Below are 21,615 nucleotides of genomic sequence, written 5' to 3' on the forward strand. Positions count from 1 at the left end.
ACTTGAATAAACCCTAACATTAAGTACAGGAAAAGCTGATTGGGTCTATTCACAAAGGACTGCTTTGTTCTTTTGGACAGAAGCCTTTCAAGTAACTTATACTTAAAGGATGGATTAAAAAAACTAAATGCTTTCTTTTTAAAATTTAATTTAATTAATATATTATTTTTTTATTTTTTTTAGAGAGAGAGAAAGAGAGAGAGTGGGGGAGAGGGGTAGAGAGAGAGAGAGAGAGAGAGAGAGAGAGAGAATTTTAAGTAGGCTCCATGCTCAGTGTGGAGCCTGATGCGGGGCTTATCCCATGACCCTGGGATCATGACCTGAGCCGAAACCAAGGGTCAGATGCCCAACTGACTGAGCCACCCAGGTGCCCCACTAAATGCTATGTTAATAGAGTCTATTGGTAGCCTAGTGAATAATAATGAAAAGACTGCCTTAGCTAAACGGGAATTAATGAGAGTCAACACAGTCCCCAAAGGTCCTTGGAAACACTAGTAGGCTAACCATTCCATATTATCCCTGGGAATAGAGATTTGTTTCCTGGGTAAATCCTATAAGTCACAATGAAGTTAGACTGTATCTGTGGGATGCAAGAAGTCTGTGCATCACAAACAAGAAGAGCAGACCACACAATGGCTAATTCTCCTCTTCTTCACCATCTTCCTAATCACTTGGTCAGTCTAGCTTGAAGATGTCCAGGTAAATTAAAACGAACAACTCCTCCAAGCATATCTTACTGAAATGGAACTCAAGAGATCCACTGGGTACTCACAAGTCCATACAAACTAAACACTGTTTCCACCTGTGCACAGAGCCATCTTCCAGAAGCACAGGATCCAGTTGGGTGATCACATAAGAGCACCCAGTCACCTGGGGTAAAGCCCCAAATTAGGAATATCCAGTCATGGATAGCAGAAAGTGACAGTGACGGTAATGGAGAAATTCATTTATTTTATTGACATTTTGCAGAATGTCTTCCTTACTTGCAATGGTACAACTTATCCTCCCTCGCCCAGCTCCAATGCAGGTACAGTCCCAGATCATGGAGTCTTTAGGGCGCTCATAAGTGTCACCCACTCGGTAAGTGTTCCCAGTGTACTTGTCAAAGCAAGTCTCTTCAGCTGAGGAGAGAAAGAAAGTTCATGTGAGCCTCACACATATAAAAGCTTTTTTATTCCACTAATCCCATCCAAAGAAAAACTCACTTTTTCATTCCATGAGTAGCACAGTACAACAGAAGTATGTAAAAAATTAAAATGGGAGACCTAGATTTTACTGCAGGCTTTAATGGAGCTCAACTTTTGAACTTTGACCAGTTGTCTGATTTTCTGTAAATTAATTTCTATTGTAAAGGATTCTCAGGCCCTTAGGAAAAAACTGTATTAAGCACTACTTTAGGACTGGTTAGATTGTGAAGGAAGGCTTCCATTGTAATCTCTGGCTCACTCAAACCAAGGTCCACACTAAAAGCAAACAATTTGAAGATCTCCACCTCCCACCAGGCACTGTCCCACCAAATCCTATTTCCATTTTAGCCTCATCCGTGCTTCTCTCCAGGTGTTGTTATAATTTACAAGAAACAGAAAAATGGTCACAAGTGCTTTGAAGTAAGCAGCTCCTGGTTTTATGTAACTGACAAATCACTTTATAATAGAGTGCCCAAAGTGTTTTCTGGCCCGTAATCTTACATGTAGTTTAAGATTTGAAATTCTTTTCTAATAAACTAAAATTTTATAAGTCGTTTCTTTGGAGGGGAAACACAAAATCTTTCATTTTCTCATCAAAAACTTTGAGAGAATAAAACAAACAGTAGACTGAAGAAACTACTTTCAGATACACTAGTTGTTTGGTTTTAAAGGTAGAAGTAACATGTAAAAGACAAATAAAAACAGTTACTAACAGTTATTTAAAGAGGAAATGATAGATAATTCTACTGGGAAAATGGTGTACATATTTTTGTTACCAATGCTAAGTTTAATTAACAAGCACCCACTTCCCCATATATCAAAAGATACTAACTGCCAGGCTCCCACCACTTACGTTCAGGTTTACTCTCGCAGTTAAATCCTCGGCTCCCTCCATAACAGGTACAAACCAAGGCATTTCCCAGGTAGGTGCGCTCCCATTGTTGGTTTATCTGATAGTGTTTCCCATTGTCATAACAGCCAGCTATAAATGATTGAAGAAAAAAGTGATTACATCTCCATCTTCTCTTTTTTCTAAATTATGGAATTTTCTTACACAACTAAATTGACAAGACTAAGCAACAAACATAGAAAAATAAGTTAATCAACAGAGGATCAGAATATTCCACTCTAAAATATATAGAAATTAGCTATCTAGGGAGTTAACCACAATTCGTACATGTAGATATTTAGGTATTCCTTTTTTCTCTCTTTTAACTTAGCTAAATGTGATACAATGATGTCATTTCCATCTGGCCAGGGGTCTACATCAAAGGAGTGGAAACATTTTGGAAGACAGATACCTGGAATTACATTTTAAAATATGCAAAGACCTTCAATGCTTTTCTGGGGTAATAAATCAAGATGGACAACTTTAAGCAGTTTCCTTTAGCCCAGGCTATGGGAGGGTGTGTCTTTGAAAAACTGGAAGAGGAATTCAGATCCGTTCTTGGAGAAGTATCCTGAAGGGCCCAAAGCACTGTGAACCAATCACATCGCTTTCAAGTTCGTTAGGAACAATGTAACTATTTGGACACCCTCCTACCATCCCCATTTTGAAAATATTTAACCAATTATTTAGTAACAAAGAAAATCTGAAGCGTAAGGATCACACTAATACCAAATGGAAAATGTAAAGGCAGTTTCCTCCTTAAAAGCAAGTTTGGATGAATTCATAGGAGGACGACTTTAATAGGTACCGCTGACAAGAGCGCTGCAGGAGCCCCTGTGCTCCAATGCATTATTTTATTCTAAGGCCCTCGGACCCAGCCTGCTCAAACCCCGAGCCTTTCGTGCCCTCGTTCGGCAACTCTCATTAAGGCGTACACACACACACACACACACACACACACACTCACACACACACACTCACACACGCCGCACACGCGCGCGCGCAAAACTTCAGCCACAACTTTGGTTGGCTTCAGGGTCCCGTCCCGGGGACAGCCTGTTTCAGCCCGCGGTCGGTACTCACGCTTGGTCTGGCTGACAGCCACTGGGGTCTGGGGCTGAATGATTTGCTGAGCCTGCCTCTTGCTCTTCGAGGCTCCGGTGGAGGGCACCGCTGTCCCCAGGGACAGGACGGCCAGCAACAGCAGCCGGGGCCCCGGACCCCTGAGCATCTTGAGACGGTGCGGGAGGGAGACGCCCTCACCAGAAGGCAAGTTGCCACCAAGTTTATCTCCCTTTGCAACCTGCGGGAGAAGGTTCCAGTGCCTTCTGCGGATTGGTGACCCCAAAAAAATAGGGGCCAAGGGATGGGGAAGGGGACGGCCCGAGGGACAGGGGAAGGAGAGGACGAGAGAAGTTGTGGCTGCAGGTCCCCTCTCCGGCGCTCGCGCCTGGAGCTCCCTCACCTCCCCCTGCAAAGCGCTGCCGGCGCGGGCGGCCGAGCCCCGAGCGCCTGGGTTTATATGGGACGGTCCCCTCCCGCCCCCCACGAGGCCCCGGGCGCCGGGGAGGAGGGACGGCCCGGCTCCCCCCACCCTCCGGCCCCCGCCGCCGCCGCCGACCGCGCGCCGATTGGCCCGGACTCCGGGTGACGTCAGGGGGACTGTGGGTTCGCCGGGAACAAAAGAGATGCTGATCGCCCGCCAGGACTGGGGCAAAGGAACTTTTTTTTGGTTTCCTTTGCGGTCGTCAAACTTTCTTGGGGCTGAGGGGGAGGGATGGGAAGCGGCTGGAAAGGGGTAGACTGGGAGGAAAGGGAGGGGCTGGAGTTGAGCGAGGCGAAGGGGTTGCAAGACACCCCCCGCCTTTCCTTTTCTTTTTTACTGGGGCGGGGGGAAGTTGAGGAATTGCATCACTTCTAAGAAAAAAAAGTCTGCTCACTGGATTGTATTTTGGGGGGAGGAAAAACCATAAAGTAGCCACCACCTTGCAGCTGGAGGAATGTAGACTTTACAGTCCCAGGGCGGGGCTGGCTTCCCTCCTGTTCTCTCTCTTTGGTCTAATGTGCACTGACTTGGGACTCGCTTTCTCTGCCTTCACAGCTTCCTATTCAAGACTTCTCCCCTTCTGAAGGCTGTACCTGCCGGGTTCTGAGGAAGGGGGGAGAAAGCGATTCTTTAATGAGCTTCTACTAAGTTCTGCGGGGTGCTTGGAGGATCTGGGGGAAATTCAGAGAACGAGTTTTCTTTTTGGAAGGACAAAGCAGCAGTTAAAAAATGTGCGGGAAAGTCTCTTTCCTGGGGATGGGGTGCCTGTTTCCACTCAAAGTGAAATCAGTCGTGGATGACCTGAAACCTGGAGAGAGAAAGGTCTTCATGTCTTTGCCCACGTTCACCAAGCCTGTTGCACACGGGGGAGAGATCTTGTCTGACTCACTAAAAGCTAAGAAAAGACCATTCACAGCCTTGCCTCCCAGTAGTCCCTTCCTTGCTTTTATTTGGCATTTTCTTTTGGTAGACAACAGTTTCATCACAGAATGCCCTTCCCCCAGCCCCTGCTGCCAATAAAAAAAAAAAAAATACATCGCAATTGTTACATATTCCAAGAATGTGGAAAGTTCCCATTTAAGGTCTCTCCCTCTTTCCCTCTAAATGCAGAGGGTTGAAAGGGAATCTGAGAAGACTAGCATTTAGCAATTCATCACATCAGTTTGTTTTCAGACAAACCAGAGTCACACTCGGCTTTAAAAAGGTCTTCAAAAGGAAGACTCTAGTTTTCTTCAGCAACTCCAGAGAGACCCTGACTCAAAGTTCTGCCTTCCAGAAGTAATGTTCGTGGTGCAGACCTCCTGTTTGCTTTAAGAACCTATGAAAAGTACTGGAAAAATGTTTATTTCTGCAAGTACTTGTTTTCTCCAAAAGTTCCACCTCCAGTAACTGCCATGGGTTAAAGAACTCTATGGTTATAAAATACCCAACACATCAAAGACACAAAACTAACATTTGCTTTTATTAACGCATGGATTAAAAAAACCCCACAGCAAATATCCGTTTCTTACAAGTAGTATAAAATAACTCCTTGAGTAATCTTTGTGACCAACGTTTCAAGTTGAGAGAGTGCCATGGGTTTCCCCAAATTTAGAGCCCCGTCTGGGTTAGACTTTTTTGTTTGTTTGTTTGTTTGTTTTAATTTCTCATCACCATTCAACAAAGCAGTTTTCTCTTTCAAGTATAAAAGGGCCCCTTGTAAAATGCCTAGTAAATTTCTGGGAAGCCAGAGGGAAGGATACCTGGAAATCAGGATGTAAGCAAGATAAACCTGAAACTAAAGCTTTCTTAAAATACATAGATTCTGGGGGAAGGAAATAAGTGGTTAGAAAAGTATTTCGTCAACCAACAGCATGATATTTTGATATATTTGCTGTACTCAAAATACATTAGAATAATATATATATGAGAGCTTGGAGGAAAAAGGACCACCTTACATTTGAGAAGAAACTTTTATATTTCAATCCTATTGAAATATAATTTGTTTCAGGAAATAGTACATCTCTAATATCTTACAAGCAAAAATATAAAAATATGAGACTGAATTTTATAGGAATGTTTGGAAGTTTACCCTTTTACTTGAACTTTTGTTGTTATTCTTAAACTTTGGAGACGGAGACATTTCTTTGGTTAAGATAACAAGGCTTGCCTTGGTATTCTTTCATTATCAAAATCCCTTGTAACTATGTAAGTCTAGTATCTCTTACTAGCGAGTTAATTAAATATTGAAGACCTCTCTGATTCTGTTCTAACTCAACTGATATGCCTAGGGTCCAAGATTCCCTTGCATTTCTTAAGAATTCTGGAGACTATTTGGACAGGATGGATTCTTCAGTAAATAGTATCCTTCTACTTGCAGGATATATCCTTGGATTTCTTTTTCCTCATCTTGATTTGGAGAGGAAAGTGTGACAAAGGAGACAGAAAGTAAATTCATAGGTGTCTGGGGCTGGGCCCAGGAATTAACTGTAAATGGGAACAAGAAATCTTACTGGGGTGATGAAAATAAATGTTCTAAAACCAGACTGTGCTGGGACGGGTGCAACCTGGCAAAGTCCCTAAAAATCATGGGGTTGTAACTTCAAAAGGGTGAAAATTATGACATTCTGTAAATTACACCTCAATAAAGTTGTTTTTTACCAAATTGACCAAAAAGTAGTATTTCTTTATTCTTTTCACTTGTACCTCTTCTGATTTTGTTTCAAGGACACACTCCCAAGAGGCTGCAGCCATACATAAGGTGGCCTCATGTCTTCATCTTTCTGAGAGGAAGTTTGCCTTTGATACAGTAGCAGATTCTGTGCCTCTATGCCAGAAACTCCTTAAGACACCCAGTATTTGTGAGATGACATGTATGTTTCAAGACAGAACAAATCGTTACTTAGGACTGTGCCTTGTTTCTCCATGGAGGTGCCGTGGTGATAGGATTTTCCCAGAATTTATTGAGAGCAACTTAAAAAGGAACACACGTACTCGTGCGTGGGGAGGGGGGTGTTACTTGGATGTTTTGTTATTAGAGGAGGATATTGAGGATTATGAACAATTATGGAAATCTGAGTTGAATTAACTATTAGTGGAAGATTATGGTTAAGCACAAAAAGAATTTATCAGATCCAGTCATTTTTTTTTTCAATGTTTATTTATTTTTGGGACAGAGAGAGACAGAGCATGAACGGGGGAGGGGCAGAGAGAGAGGGAGACACAGAATCGGAAACAGGCTCCAGGCTCTGAGCCATCAGCCCAGAGCCTGACGCGGGGCTCGAACTCACGGACCTCGAGATCGTGACCTGGCTGAAGTTGGACGCTTAACCGACTGCGCCACCCAGGCGCCCCTCAGATCCAGTCATTTAAAGAGGATTGAAATTAAAAAACAATTTAAGGGATAAATTTTAAAAGGCAATTTTTTTCCAAGTGAAAATGAGTTTCCTTTAAGACTAATACACACATGGCAGAAAATACCCTTGCTAGCTGAAACCCTTCTATTAGAAAAAAACCTTAGCCCTGATAAGAAATAACTTCTTGACCCAAAGGTTACTTTAAAGGAAGGTAGGCTGTTTTTCCTGAAAACCTTTGGCTTTTATCCTGTTCTTAATCTCTTTCAGTCCGGTTAGAGGGAAGGCCATTGACTAGAGACCTTTGGAACTTTCTGCCTTAAGAGACTGTAGTGTCTTTTTCTATTTCATGGCTGGAGAGAGATAAATTGCAGTAGTTTTGTTTCTTATCTTGATTTTATTTTTTTGGCATGAAATCTTTCCCATCTTCTTCCCTTGAAAATGGCCAAGCTTGCAAAACTGCTACTCATTAAACACAGGTGTGAGAAGGAAAAATAAATTGCCCCAAGGGCAGCCCACGTGGGTTGAATGTCTAAGCAGTTTGTCTGTAATTGACAGGGCACCTACAACCAGGGAAAAAATATTTGATAAGGGCGTTAATTTATTCCTTGAAAGCTAGCCAGCTTCCACTTAATAAGTATTTTGTTTATATTTTAAGTTACTTTATTATTTAATCAGCACTTTTAAAAGCTTTAATCTAAGCCCCCCCCCCCCCCCCGCCACTTTTTTAAACAGGAGTACTCTTTTCTCATTAGACTAACTCCCAAAAGGCTTTGCGAAGAAGTCTAATCCATCCAGTAAAACAGAACTAACTACTGTGTAGCTGGAACCCTTGACCAACGCTAAGAGAACATTTCCAGCTTCCCAAGATGGGTAACAGCTTCTGGGAAAATTTTTATTTTTGTGTGTTGCTTCTTTTTTCAGTTTTGCTTTATTTTATGTTAGTGTCTTTAAAGGTTTGTTTTGAAAGGCTGAAAAAAGTTTTTAAAAACTTGGAGTGCCCTGGTGGCTCAGTCAGTTAAGCATCCAACTTCAGCTCAAGACATGATCTCATAGTTTGTGGGTTTGAGCCTTGCATCTGGCTCTGTACTGACAGCACAGACCCTCTGTCTCCCTCTATCTCTGCCTCTCTCTTTCTCAAAAATGAATAAACATTACAAATTATTTTTAAAAAACTTAAAATACTTGGGGTGCCTGGGTGGTTCAGTCAGTTAAGAGTCCAACTCTTGATTTTGGCTCAGGTCATGATCTTACAGTTTGTGGGTTTTGAGCCCTGCATCAGGCTCTGCACTGACAGTGTGGAGCCTGCTTGGGATTCTCTCTCTCCTTCTCTCGCTCTGCTGCTCCCCTGCTCCAGCATGTACTCTCTTTCTCTGTCTCTCTCAAAAATAAACATTAAAAAAATAAATAAGTAAATTATAAAAACGTAAAATATTTAAAAAAACTGAAAAGATTTCCACTATTTAAATTATTTTATATCCTTTTACATTTACATACTTTCAGTTTCTGATATGCAGCTGATCATGAAGGTTGTGTCAGATGCTTAAAAATAACTGTACACATTATCTATTAAATCAATTTTCAAGCCAACAAAAGGCTATTGTCATACAGGTGGTCAGTAGGCACTCTTTCTACCAACTTTTTTAAATGATTAATTAGTTACAATAAATTAAAGACATTCAACTCAATTATAAAAGTGAAAGCATAAATATATTTATCTCTAAATCTTTGCTGAACCATTTTCTAGATAAATTTAAGATACTCTCTCATTAACTATAAAATTTTACTGAGATGCAATAAACATTTAAAATCATTACTGTGTTGGGGCTCCCTGCTGGCTCAGTTGGAAGAATGTGTGACTCTTGATCTTGGGGTTGGGAGTTTAAGCCCCATGTTGGGTGTAGAGATTACTTAAAAATAAAATCTTTTAAAAAAAATTTAATGTTTATTCATTTTTTTGAGAAGGGGGGGAGGGGCAGAGAGACAGGAAGACACAGAATCTGAAGCAGGCTCCAGGCTCAGAGCTGTCAGCCCCAGAGCTCGAAGCATGGCTTGAACTCATGAACCATGAGATCATGAACTGGCCAAAGTTGGACACTTAACCCACTGAGCCACCGAGGTGCCCCAAAAATAAAATCTTAAAAAAAAAAATCTAAAATCATTACTGTGTCAAACATGGAAAACTAAGGCAAGTTTAAGTATCTGCATCAGGTCTTAAAGATTCTAGCACCAAAAGAGAAATAAATTAAATAGCTAGATTTTATTAAGCACTTAACTCTGAGACCTGATACTAAGTGCTTTACACACATTTTTTTCTTCATTCAACCATCAACAACCCTCTGAAGTAAATACTATTCTCTACTCACTTACTTTTACAGATAAGGGTCTGAGGTTTAGAAAAGTAACTCGAAGGATGTTTTCTGAATTGCCAGTCCTATTGAAATTGTGGTATCACTTAATGATCTTCCTCTGGAACAAATGTATAGGCAAAGCAATTGGCTAAAGAATTTAGTGGGTGATTTAGTCAACAGAAGACTAATTTATTCAGAAGATGTCACACAGATCTCTGTTACCTGATATGTTACCAGTTGTCACCTGTGGTATCTGGGGCCATTCTTTTGTGAACCAATTTCCTTCCAACAGCCTATGTTCTGATATTGTGAATCTCATGTAGAAGACCATTACCTGACTCCAGTAGACTACAAGCATGGTGGGGCAGAGTCTCTGTCTTGTTTACTCTGTCTGCCCAGTGCTGGACACAAGGCACTATTGGGTAAGTACTTGGCATCTATGAATGAAAGAAAAGAAGGGCACACGATAGGCACTCTCAAATTCACATTTAGTGATTATTTATCCAGCCGGTCACATTACTAAGTGCTCTGCCTCTGTTATTATAGTTTATTGTCAAAGCAATTGCCAGAAATAGATATAAATAGCCTCATTTTTCTCTCTGAGCCTCCAGAGATTAAAGATGGTCCTTAAGCTGGTGTAGTGAGAGAGGGACAAAGCTGGAACTTCAATCAAGTTCTTCCTGACACAAAATCCATGTTCTTTGCCAAGGCGTACGAGGCTTCCCCCAAAGAGATCTGTTCCCTATAAGTGTTAAGAAATTTGGAAAAATTCTTTGATGGTTACTTTTTTTGGTTCCTCACAGATCTTCATGCTCTGCTTTTCACTGCCTTGCTCTGACCTGGGGGCTGACCCCTTGGACTGTATGGCAGAAATCTCTGCTTGCTGGAGGGCAGGAGGACAAAGAGGTCAGGGTGCTTCTTGTGAAGTCTGTTTCCTGTTTCAGGGCCGCAGTTCTGGGGGGCAGCTGCCTGTCTCTAGAACATGCGTTCTTTCTCAGTGGGAGCAATATTGCGCCCAAGAGGGTAAAACTGGTTCTTGAGAAGTGAGTGGGGGTTAAAAAAAAGAACCCAAACAACTCACCCCTACACCCCCACCTGATAAAATCTTATTCCTTTGTTGTTAATTTATTTTGTTAGGTAAAATTTGAATTAGATTTAATTTTTGGAGTGGGGGCAGTTGAAGTGGGGGTAACTAAAAAGAAATGGGGAGGGACTCTGCTCTGGAGCGACGCCTCCTGCCAGACTGTTCTCTGAGGCTCCAGCCCTCCCTGGCTCCCTCCTATGATGACAGCCCTAGAAGTAATAAAAGTTCATACCTTCCTGGTCCCTGGGAGCCTCAAACATCCCTTCTTCTTTATCCCTTGGCTATGCCCATACCTCTTTAACAGGCCTTCACCAAAGTGTCTCAGAGGAAATCATTTGAATTCTATTTCCTGCTGAACTCTAATAATACAGATTCCAACAGTTTCTAAGGATAACATGAATAGTTCACATAAGCTATGGTTTAAGTTGTAAATTTTAGCCAAATAGATTTAGGACACATGAATTCTTTTCCAAACTTAGCAACTAATATGACTCAGTCAGTGATTTCTTCTTGCATTTCCCACGTCTTGGCCTTTATGTTTTCCTTTTCTCTGCTGAATATGTGCCCCTCAAATATTATATCTTTCCCAGAGTAAAATGCTCTGATGATAGGAGCACATGACCTAATGATTATAAATTATAAAGAAAAGAAAACAAAGCAAGATTTTATTTTTAAGCATATGTGTTGTAACTTCCTAACTCCCTTGGAAATAATTTGATTTATCCACCAAGCAATTTGGTTCATGCAAAGAATATGGGATCAAGAGACTTACCAGATCAAAAATGGAAATTTATCTTTAAAAATCCCTCATAAATCTACAAATGGCATGTATGGAAAAGCTGAAGTTTTTACACATTTTTCTTTTTTTTTTTTTAATTTTTTTTTCAACGTTTATTTATTTTTGGGACAGAGAGAGACAGAGCATGAACGGGGAAGGGGCAGAGAGAGAGGGAGACACAGAATCGGAAACAGGCTCCAGGCTCTGAGCCATCAGCCCAGAGCCTGACGCGGGGCTCGAACTCACAGACCGCGAGATCGTAACCTGAGCTGAAGTCGGACACTTAACCGACCGCGCCACCCAGGCGCCCCTTTACACATTTTTCATATGTGTAAAGATGAGCTTTAGTTTTTTAAGTCATTTCAGATACTGAAATAATTTAGCTGAGAGCTTGTAAAGTCAAGGAAAGCTTGTTTGGATTGCTCTACTCCTGTGAGCAGTAAATACCAAGGTCTTACCAACATTCGTGTAGATAAATTCCTTATGCAGAAACAAACTTTCTTAGACAGACCTGATGCATCACTAATCATTTATACCTTTTGGAGACTCTTCATCATCTTTTGAAAACTAGAGAATCCAAGGGTGGCTGGGTGGCTCAGTAGGTTAGGCTTCCGACATGGGCTCAGGTCATGATCTTGTGGTTTATGAGCTCAAGCCCCCCATCACACTCTGTGCTGACAGCTCAGAGCCTGGACCCAGCTTTGGATTCTGTGTCTCCCTGTCTCTGCCCCTCCCCCACTTGTGCTCTGTGTCTGTCTCTCTTTCTCAAAAAACATAAATAAACATTAAAATAAAAAATTAAAAAAACCTAGAGAATCTATTTATTTTTATTAATTTGGAAATCAAAATATGTATCACATCTTTGTCAGTTCTGTGTGATCAGTTGTAGCTCATCCTAAAGATACTTGATAATTTATTCTCTATTTTTTACAGCATAGTGGTCACATTTTTGTCAATTTGTACAAAATTCTTGAAAGATTCCTGGTACTTTAACAGCTTACACATTTAATTAATCTTCCCATTTGCTTCGTCCAATTAAGTTTTGAAGCAAAATAATACACATTTTTACAGACCCTAAATTATAAACTCATTTCAGTTTGGAAGAGAGAAATACTAAGCATAAATTATGATAAGAGCATTAAATTTGCTCTGATACTATCTAACCTCTCTGAGGAAGTTATCTTTATTTTTTAAATGTTTTTAATGTTTATTTATTTTTGAGAGACAGAGAGAGACATAGCATGATCCGGGGAAGAGTAGAGAGGTGGGGGAGACCCAGAATCCGAAGCAGGCTCCAGGCCCTGAGCTGTCAGCACAGAGTCCAACACGGGGCTCAAACTCACAAACCCAGAGATTCATGACCTGAGCCGAAGTCAGACACTTAACCCACTGAGCCACCCAGGTGCCCCAAGTTTTTCAATTTAGGCACACATAATATGAAATTAGAAGGTAGGTATTCTCCTTTACTTGTGAAAATCTTTACCTTTTCATTCTCTGTTCTTTACCAAATTTGTTTAATTGTGGGTAAATTAAAATTGCTTAAAGTTATAATCTAGACAGCAAGCTCTAATATTCCAGCAAATTATGTTTTTGGTTATTCCCAAATAATAACAGATTATTTAGAGAAAGCTGTATTTAAAGAAGTTTTTAAAATTTAAAAAAAAAAGGACATACTGTTTTCTCTAAAATGTTCCCTTAAGATTCTTTAACTGTTTAATGGTATAATTAACATATAATAAATTGCACATACTTAAAGGGTACAATCTGATAAATGTTGTTATATGTGTACACCCAAGAAGTGATCACCACAATTAAGATAGTGGACCTATCCATCACCTTCAAAGGTTTCCTTGTTTCCCTGGGCAGTCCCACCCTCCTGCCTTGTCTATCCCCAGGTGACCACTAAGCTGTTTTCTGTCACTATGGGTTAATTTGCACATTCTAGAGTTTTATATAAATAGAAGCATACAGTATATATTCCTCAGTACCTGACTTTTTTGACTCAGTGTAATTATTTTGAGATTCATCTATGCTGTTGCGTTTATGGATAGTTCATTCTTTCTATTGCTAAATAGTATTCAATTAAATAGTTTTACCACCATATATTCATCTATTGATCTGCTGATGGACATATGAGTAGTTTCTGATGGCTAGAAATAAAAACCGCAAGAAATATTTGCATGTAAGTGTTTGAACATACACTTTCTTTTCTTGTGGGTAAGCGTTTAGGAGTGGAATGGCTGGACCATATCATAAGTATATTTTTTTTAACATCTTAAGAAAAGTCCAGATGGTTTTCCAAACTAGTTGTGCCATTTTACATCCCCACCAGCAATGTATGAGGACTATAGTTTCTTAACATCCTTGACAACACTTGCTATGTTCCATCTTTTATATTTTAGCCATTTAAATAAGTATGTAGTGATGTCTTTGTGATTTTAATTTGTATTTTCTTAATGACCAGTGATGTTAAGGATCAAAGTGCTTATCCATTTATACATCTTCTCTTATAAAGTGGCTATTCAAACCTTTTTCTCATTTTTTGTTTTTTTTTTTTTTGTATTGAGTTTTGAGAACTTTTTATATATTCTAGATACAAGTTATCAGATATATGCTTTGAAAATATTTTCTCCTGATGAATAGCTTGTCTTTTTTTTTTTTTCTACAATGGTATCTTTTGAAGAGTAAACTTTTCTAATTTGATAAAGTACAGTTTACAGTTTTTTTCTTATGCCATTTGTTTTGAGTCTCTTAAGGATCATTGTCCCTTGTTGCCTGATACCCCGTGTCTTGAAGATCATGGTTTCATACACTTTTTCTTTCTCTCTTTCTCTCAATCTCTCTCTCCCCCCCACCCCCCAATTTTTTAAAAAGTTGTTTTGGGTGAGATTGTAAATTTGTTTCCTATGATCCTATCTTAGCTGAGAGTGGGACTGCTCTTCAGTTTTCAGATATTTTAAATATATTAATCAGTAACTTGAAAAAATACTATGACTTATTTCAAATATAACTTGGAGTTATATGTATTACATATGCATTTTTAGGTAGTTTTGTGTCTCTTTTATTTTGTGCCCAATAAAAAATATTACTTTTGACAGTATTTTATTACATAGATTTTTTTTACTATTGTCTTCATATTTCCTTTTAGCTAATAAAGCATTATGTCCTTTTCTATCACTTTACTCTTTGACAATAAATTTTATTTCTCTTGGAACATGATGTCAAAGACTGAAATTGGAAGAAAGTCTAAGCTCAAATCCATGGAAGAGACACCACAGGAAATAAATGTTATAACCATGGGGCTTCTCTAGGTGTTGAATTAAATGATTATTAAGCTAATTGATAGATAGTCCTGGAATCTATTATCATTTAATATAATTAGTATGTAAATAATGTGACATAACTTGTGTTCTGTGTGAAGTTGTTATTGATTGTTATCTCTGCTTGCAAGTCAGAAAGTCAATAGGAAAATTATGATTATTAGTGGCAATGATAACAATAATAGGCCTTCTCTGATTATTCTGGCCCAATCTGATATTTTTCTTATTTTGATTACACTTACATTCTTTTCCACATACACTGGCATATTTCTATGGCTTCTTGAAAAAAAATCTGCATGGATTCTTTTCTCTTCAATAGCACTGTAAACTCTTTGATGGTAAGCACTGAATTCACTTCTACTAGAAAGTCTCTTAAATTTTCTATTATTTGAGGTTTTGTAAGGAATACAGTGGAGACTGTCCAACCAGATCCATTCTCTTCTTCCACAGTTAGTTGCTTTGTGCACAGCGAGACTACATCTCACAGCCTCCTCTGCGGTTAGAAATTGCAGTGGAAATAGTTCTCACCAATGGAATGTGAGAAGTGATGTGTCTCTACCGTGGGTCTGGGACTTAATTCAATGGGCATACCTCCTCCAGATTCTTTTATTCCTTCCCACCAGCTGAAACCATGCAAGCTTGGAAAACATCCAGCTTTTACCCTGCAGATGATGAAAATGTCTTGGAAACAGGTTGGGACCTGACTCTGCTCTTCATGTGAGCAGAGCACAGCTTCACCATTGACCTGGACCATTCATTCTGGGACAATTGCATAAGAAAGAAGTACACTCCTTTATGCTGTAAGCCTCTGTGTTGTTGATCATCTTTTTTTTTTATAGCATCCCAGCTTTCACATTAACCAACAGTGGGGGTCTATCTCAGTCTTCCTTAGATGCCCCGTTGCCATGTCTCTTGTCAATAATTGGAGGCCCCAGAGGGGTGCCTGGGTGGCTCAGTCGGTTAAGTGGCTGACTTCAGCTCAGGTTATGATCTCGCTGTTCATGGGTTTGAGCCCGGTGTTGGGCTCTGCTCTGACAGCTCCAGAGCGTGGAGTCTGCTTCAGAGTCTGTGTCTCCCTCTCTCTCTGCCCCTCCCCCACTCATGCTTTGTCTCTGTCTTTTAAAAGTGAACAAATGTTAAAGAAATAATAAAACAAGTAATTGGAGGCACCGGGTACCTCTAAAGGTAGGGAAGAAATGAAGGACTGAGAAGTACTTGAATGTCTCTCTATAAGCAGGAACTTGACAATTTCTTCATCTCTCCTCTAGTCTACCTAACCAAGGGCCAACTCACCACATCCTCACCTCATGAAGCAGGAGCTAGGAATTTGGCTTACTGAATAGATGGCCCAGAAATACCAAATGCAGTAGCAGGAAGAGTGGTAGAAGGGAAACCCAGTGCTGAAACAGGAGGATTGACTGAAAGTCGACATGCTTACTCTCCATGTGGCAGATGGGAGAATTTCTCTCTGGACTAAGTATCTTTGGAGAGAGTGATATGCAGATACAATGAAACAGCCAGATGTCAACCCCAATCACCTATAGTGATGTCAGTCGGTCATTAGGCTCCATCATGTGCACAGAGTTTCCAGTCAGATCTTTGGTGCCTCAATTCTCAATCTCAATAGACAGCTAACAGTCACCAAACATTTGAGGAAAACCTCTTACGTGAAGAAAGAGCAGAATGGACTTACACAGAAGACAAAATAAAAGATTTGAATGAGCGACAATGGAAGAAATAGGAGAAAATGAAAAACAAAATAAATGAAAACTCGAAAATCAGTGACTGTAGAGAGAGAAGAGATTTATTGTATGAATAAAAAACATTAGTAATCTATATATGTATGGGCCTTCAGGGAGCAAGAAATAACTCACAAATTAAAAAAAATAGGGCAGCAGAAACTTTGAATATTGATTTTATTAGATATTATGGTGGAATTGGGAAGTGTCTTTACAGGGGGGTGGGTAAGGTAATGGAGGAAAGATGGGGAGGGGTGGGGTAAGAACAGCTGTTTTTCATAAAAAACTTTGTACTAATGGGGAACCTGGGTGGCTCAGTTGGTTAAGCGTCAGACTTCGGCTCAGGTCGTGATCTCCTGGTGTGAATCTAAGCCCCGCATGGGGCTCCACGCTAACTGTGTGAGCCTGCTTGGGATTCTCTCTCTCTGCCCCTCCCCCACTCTCTCTCTGTCTCTCTCAAAATAAACAAACTTCAAAAGAAATTTTACTCATTACCGTTGATAAAAATAGAATAAAATTATAAAAAAGCAAAATAATAAAAAGAACTATCAAAACACTTAATTTAAACTGAATGTTTGTTATTAATTCTAGTACTGGAGATAGATATTGTACTTTTCTTTCATTCAGTAGCTTTCCAAATTGGAAGGCCGATGAGAGGCCAGGACAAGCGAGAGAATCCACTACCCAAGCTGTCTTTGGCAAACAAGATTTATTTCAACTCTTTTGGAAGGAAGCAAAAGTCTTGTTCCTAGAGCTCAGATACCTTGACACGTCTTGACCAAGAGGACATTTGAACAACGAGGCACTTGACAATTTCTTCATCTCTCCTCTAGTCTACCTAACCAATCTCTGTCGTAGACACTAGATCAGAAATCTGTAGGGAGGATTCATTATTATTTTTAGAATGTGTTGATGATCTAATGTATACCTATTAAAAATATTCAAAATTATACCAGGGCTATATTGCATTAAATGAAATTAAATAAGCACTGGAAACAAAATGCAAATGCTTTCAATACAGCGATCCCAAATTCCTGTTTTTTTTTGTTTTTTTTTTTGTTTTTTAAGATACCTAACCTAACCCACAGATCAGCAAATTTAGAAGCCAAATCTAGCCCATCATTTTTTTATGCAGGCTGTGATCTAAGAACAGATTTTATATTTTTATTTTTAATTAAAAAAAATTTTTAATGTTTATTTATTTTTGAGAGGGAGAGACAGAGTGCAAGCAGGGAGGTGAAGAGACAGAGAGGGAGACCTAGAAGCGGAAGCAGGCTCCAGGCTCTGAGCTATCAGCACAGTGCCCAACGGGGGACTCGAACCCACACACCATGAGATCATGACCTTAAGCCGAAGTCTGATGCTTAACTGACTGAGCCACCCAGGCGCCCCATATATTTTTAAAACCAAAAGAATAATACTTTATGACATGAGAAAATTATATAAAATTCAAATTTTAGTGTTCACAAATGACATTTTACTGGAATACCACCATGCCCATTTTTTAGCATATTGCCTTTGGCTGCTTTCTTGCTACAGTGTCAGAGTTATATAGGGAGAGAGACCACATGACCACAAAACTGAAAATATTTACTATTTGTCCCTTTAAGAAAAGTTTGTTGACCATCTGAGTGAAGTATCTTTCCCGATGACTATAATATTTCTTCTAATCTTTTTAGTTGCCTTGTTCACACCCAATTCCAAAGCAATACTTTAAATTCTGCACTTTATCGTGTCTTTTCAGAGTAATTCAAATTAATTTTCAAAGAAAATGCTATTTTCACACTTCTGTACCTCAAAGTTTCAAAAATATTTAATTAAATTGCATGATTATGAAAACAAGTAGAAATGGAATAAACAGTTTGGTAGCCAAGAACTGAGCCCTGGTAAACCCGACTGACTGGAGCAGAAGAGCATTGATTGACATGTGGACAGGACCATGGCTTTGAGGATGCGTGGCATCACTGTTACGTTCCATGGACAGAAAGCAGAGCACAGGCCAATACGGTGCACGGATGGAGTGGAAGTTGTTTAAGAGATTTTACTTTGAAATTGTAGTCTGGTTATTTCCGCTGTTTGGCATTCTCGTCCCAACTAAAGTATGAACCCCATAAGGGCAGGGGGTCATCTTCACATTTCTCTTGTATTCTTTCCCCAAGCACGGGATGCTGAATGGAACGCGCCACAAACGTTCAGAGTGTCCCGATGGGAGGTTAGATAGTGAAGCTTCCACAAGCCAGAGGTGACAATGCCTGGGGTAAGTCAGTTCTCAGAGCCACACAGACAGGTCTGCTCAACCACGGATTTTAGGCCCTCAATCTGTTTTGATTTGTGACGCTGTATTTCTTTTTTGCCATTCTCCCAAATGACACTTCAGCTTTCCTGATTCATTTTTATGCTTTCTCATCTACCGCCTCGATGTTGGACTCTTGCCTAAGCAGCAGCATTCAAAGAAAAGCCTCCTGTCAGAATCGCTGATGTGAAAGAAGGCCATAAGGTTCAAACGACTTCATAGCGCATAAAACAATGTGACTGAAAATGGGCACATTATTTATTGTTCCTGACAAAGAGGAGGATGCAGTGGAAAGCTTGCTCAGTTTTGGTGAGATGGGAGAGTTTGCTGCACGCTGCCGAAAACTTGAGTTATAAGATGTCATTAATATCGACAAAAATAACAAAGCTGCCTTGAAGGCCAATCGTTATATGTAATTTGCATAATTCTTGCCTCAACTATTTTCACATTTATTTACTCAGGAATATGATTAAAAATCTGTAGTAGAGCAGCCTAGTCTAAGGGTCCTTATTACCCTAAGACAAAAATGCTTTTGGGTTGCCAATTAACCAAAAGTTTTGTATACAGACAAAGTATATACTGCAACGTATAATTACTCAATGTATAATTAATTGTCAAACGTTAAATATGTGTACTCGGGTATAGGAAACCTAACAAAAATTAGGTTATTAATTTTATTCTTCATTTGCCTTATGATTTCAGGGAAAGTACTTATTTTTTCACCCTCTTTTTTTTTTTAATTTTTTTTTCAACGTTTTATTTATTTTTGGGACAGAGAGAGACAGAGCATGAACGGGGGAGGGGCAGAGAGAGAGGGAGACACAGAATCGGAAACAGGCTCCAGGCTCTGAGCCATCAGCCCAGAGCCCGACGCGGGGCTCGAACTCACGGACCGCGAGATCGTGACCTGGCTGAAGTCGGACGCTTAACCGACTGCGCCACCCAGGCGCCCCATTTTCACCCTCTTTTTAAGAAAACTGGATAAAATTATACCTGTCTACATCTCCACATCATTAGTATATTGCAAAGAGTGGTCTGCAGAGTGGCATTTACGGCAGCTTTTGGCTTCATATTTATCAATTAGCAGTTTTATATAACTGGCACTCTGGTCCTTGCTTTATCAGTACATACACCTGTGTCACCTTGATTATGCTTAAAAAAAAAACCACTTGTGCCTTAGTTTCCTTATGTGCAAAACAGGTATGTTGAATTATATTATTTCTGGGCAAAAAAAAGTACGTCATTATAAAACAGCTCTTACCACTCACGATTTTTAAACTTCACTTTCAAAAATGGCTGAATATAAAATAATGACACATTTACACTTGTTAACCATTCATGTACATATTTTGTCTATACCCAGAAAATTGAAATACATATTTTAGCAAGGAATATGGGTTTGTTTCTGAACTTGCTTTGTTTCTAAGAGAAAAGTTGAAGAGATAAAGCTTTATCTCTAGCAAGAGTAAAAACTGTGTTTTTCTCCCCTCTGTTTAAGTCATCAGAAAACCTTTGTTACTCTACCTCATGGTTTCCTCTTTTGGGGGTCCCTGGAGGTGGGCAGTGCAGTTCGCAAAACAGGCATCTCTTCCCTGCCTGCATCCTAAAGAGACGGCCAATGAGGGCTAGGATGGAGGTAGCGATTCATGATGGACCTGCTAACTGTGCCCGGAATTAGGGAGGCTCCTCTGCCGGTTGAAGGCCCCACTGGACTGGAGTGACCCACGGAGGGCACATGACTGTCCTAGCAAGGCCAGATGCATGGAGGAGCAGAGAGGCAAAAAAGATTTCAATGACCAGCCTCCATACCTAGGGGGAAAAAGGAGTGCAGAGTTCAGCTGGCTTGTCTGGTTATGCTTTCCAAATTTACCAATCCAGTAACTCACTTCACTTCTCCAGAGATGAGACACAATGAGATGAAGGTCAAGGAGAATTACCAGGACTGTGCTTACAGAAAATCATCAGGAAGAGGGTAAAGATGCTTCTTTTCTAAACGTACGGTCACAGTCATTACTGGCTATGTTCTCCGGAAATAAACCTTTGTGAATTTTTTTTTAAATTTTAGAGAATGCCAAGATATGGCATGTAAAGCAATTTAATAGAACTTCTCAGGTAGATTCGTCCATAATGAAACCACTCTTGGTTCTACATTTGCAGATGCTCTTTGCAAAGAAATGTGTGCACATGTTTAACATTTATCTTCAGTATTAACTGTGTTAGCATTACTATTGCTTACTCTGACATTTTAGTTTTAACATTTCTATTTGGAGGAATTAAAATACCTTTGACTTCAAAGGCAATATAACTCATTTTCACAATTTGGAGTTCATGTGAGTGTTTCAGAAGTGTTTCAGAATGGCTGTCCATGAATTTAAAGAATGAAATGGCTTCTGAGACAATGTTTAAGAGTATGCCACTTGGAAATTAAAATCCTACTTGTGGGAATTGCTTCTATGGAAGTATATGTCAGTGTACGATGTAGAATATGGCTTGATAGAATGAATATGTTGGCAGAATTTTCAGTGACTAGATAAAGATCTATAATGAAATAATAACTAGCAAGATAAGAACAAAATAGCTACAATCTTAAGTACAGTTTGACCTTCATGACAATGGATAGAAATGATAGGGAGGTAGAGATTTTATTTCGACATAAGGATGAACTTCTTCATGGTAAGAGCTATCCAAGACTGAAATGGGCTGCCTTAGTTACAAAAAGGCTGTATGATCACTTGGTGATGGTACTTGAAGGAGAATCATTCATGCTTGTATTCTATTGGTTGACTTCCAAATTCTCTTCCAATTCTAATATTCTGTGAGAGCTATTGAAATATGTAATGATGTCAACTCTTTCAAAGTTTTTTTTTCCCTTTTATGTTAGTTAATAGAATATACTAAAACTAACCATCATGCCTCTGCTTACAATAACAAAAAAGAATCAGGAACATTTAAAATCGGCTAAGTGGAAGAAGAGGACCATTGGAAATGAATTTTTGCAAATTAAAGTATTGAGAACAATATTTTCTAACAAGATTAAAAGATTATTGCAAGTATGAAGTATTTTATACTATTAGTATTCCTTTATTACTTCTGAAA

The 21,615-nt window shown here is 39.5% G+C and overlaps 1 protein-coding gene across 13 annotated transcripts in view; it reads right to left on the reverse strand.

The window, feature by feature from the left end:
* The window catches only part of FN1 (fibronectin 1), a 71,542-nt gene extending 68,070 nt beyond the window's left edge, over positions 1–3,472 (reverse strand). For 12 of the 13 annotated variants that reach the window (XM_040476165.1, XM_040476164.1, XM_040476172.1 and 9 more), the window contains exons 1-3: positions 3,160–3,307; positions 2,041–2,169; positions 984–1,121 (exon numbers count right to left, since the gene is read on the reverse strand). In XM_040476165.1, the coding sequence (XP_040332099.1) occupies positions 984–1,121; positions 2,041–2,169; positions 3,160–3,307 (415 nt within the window). Of the gene's footprint in view, positions 1–983; positions 1,122–2,040; positions 2,170–3,159 lie in introns of all 13 variants that reach the window. The other variant, XM_040476174.1, reaches the window with a different exon arrangement.
* Between the last annotated feature and the right edge of the window lie 18,143 nt (positions 3,473–21,615).

Source organism: Herpailurus yagouaroundi, unplaced genomic scaffold (assembly GCF_014898765.1).
Source record: "Herpailurus yagouaroundi ecotype Mexico unplaced genomic scaffold, PumYag 140, whole genome shotgun sequence".
In the NCBI taxonomy this organism is placed as follows: Eukaryota; Metazoa; Chordata; class Mammalia; order Carnivora; family Felidae; genus Herpailurus; species Herpailurus yagouaroundi.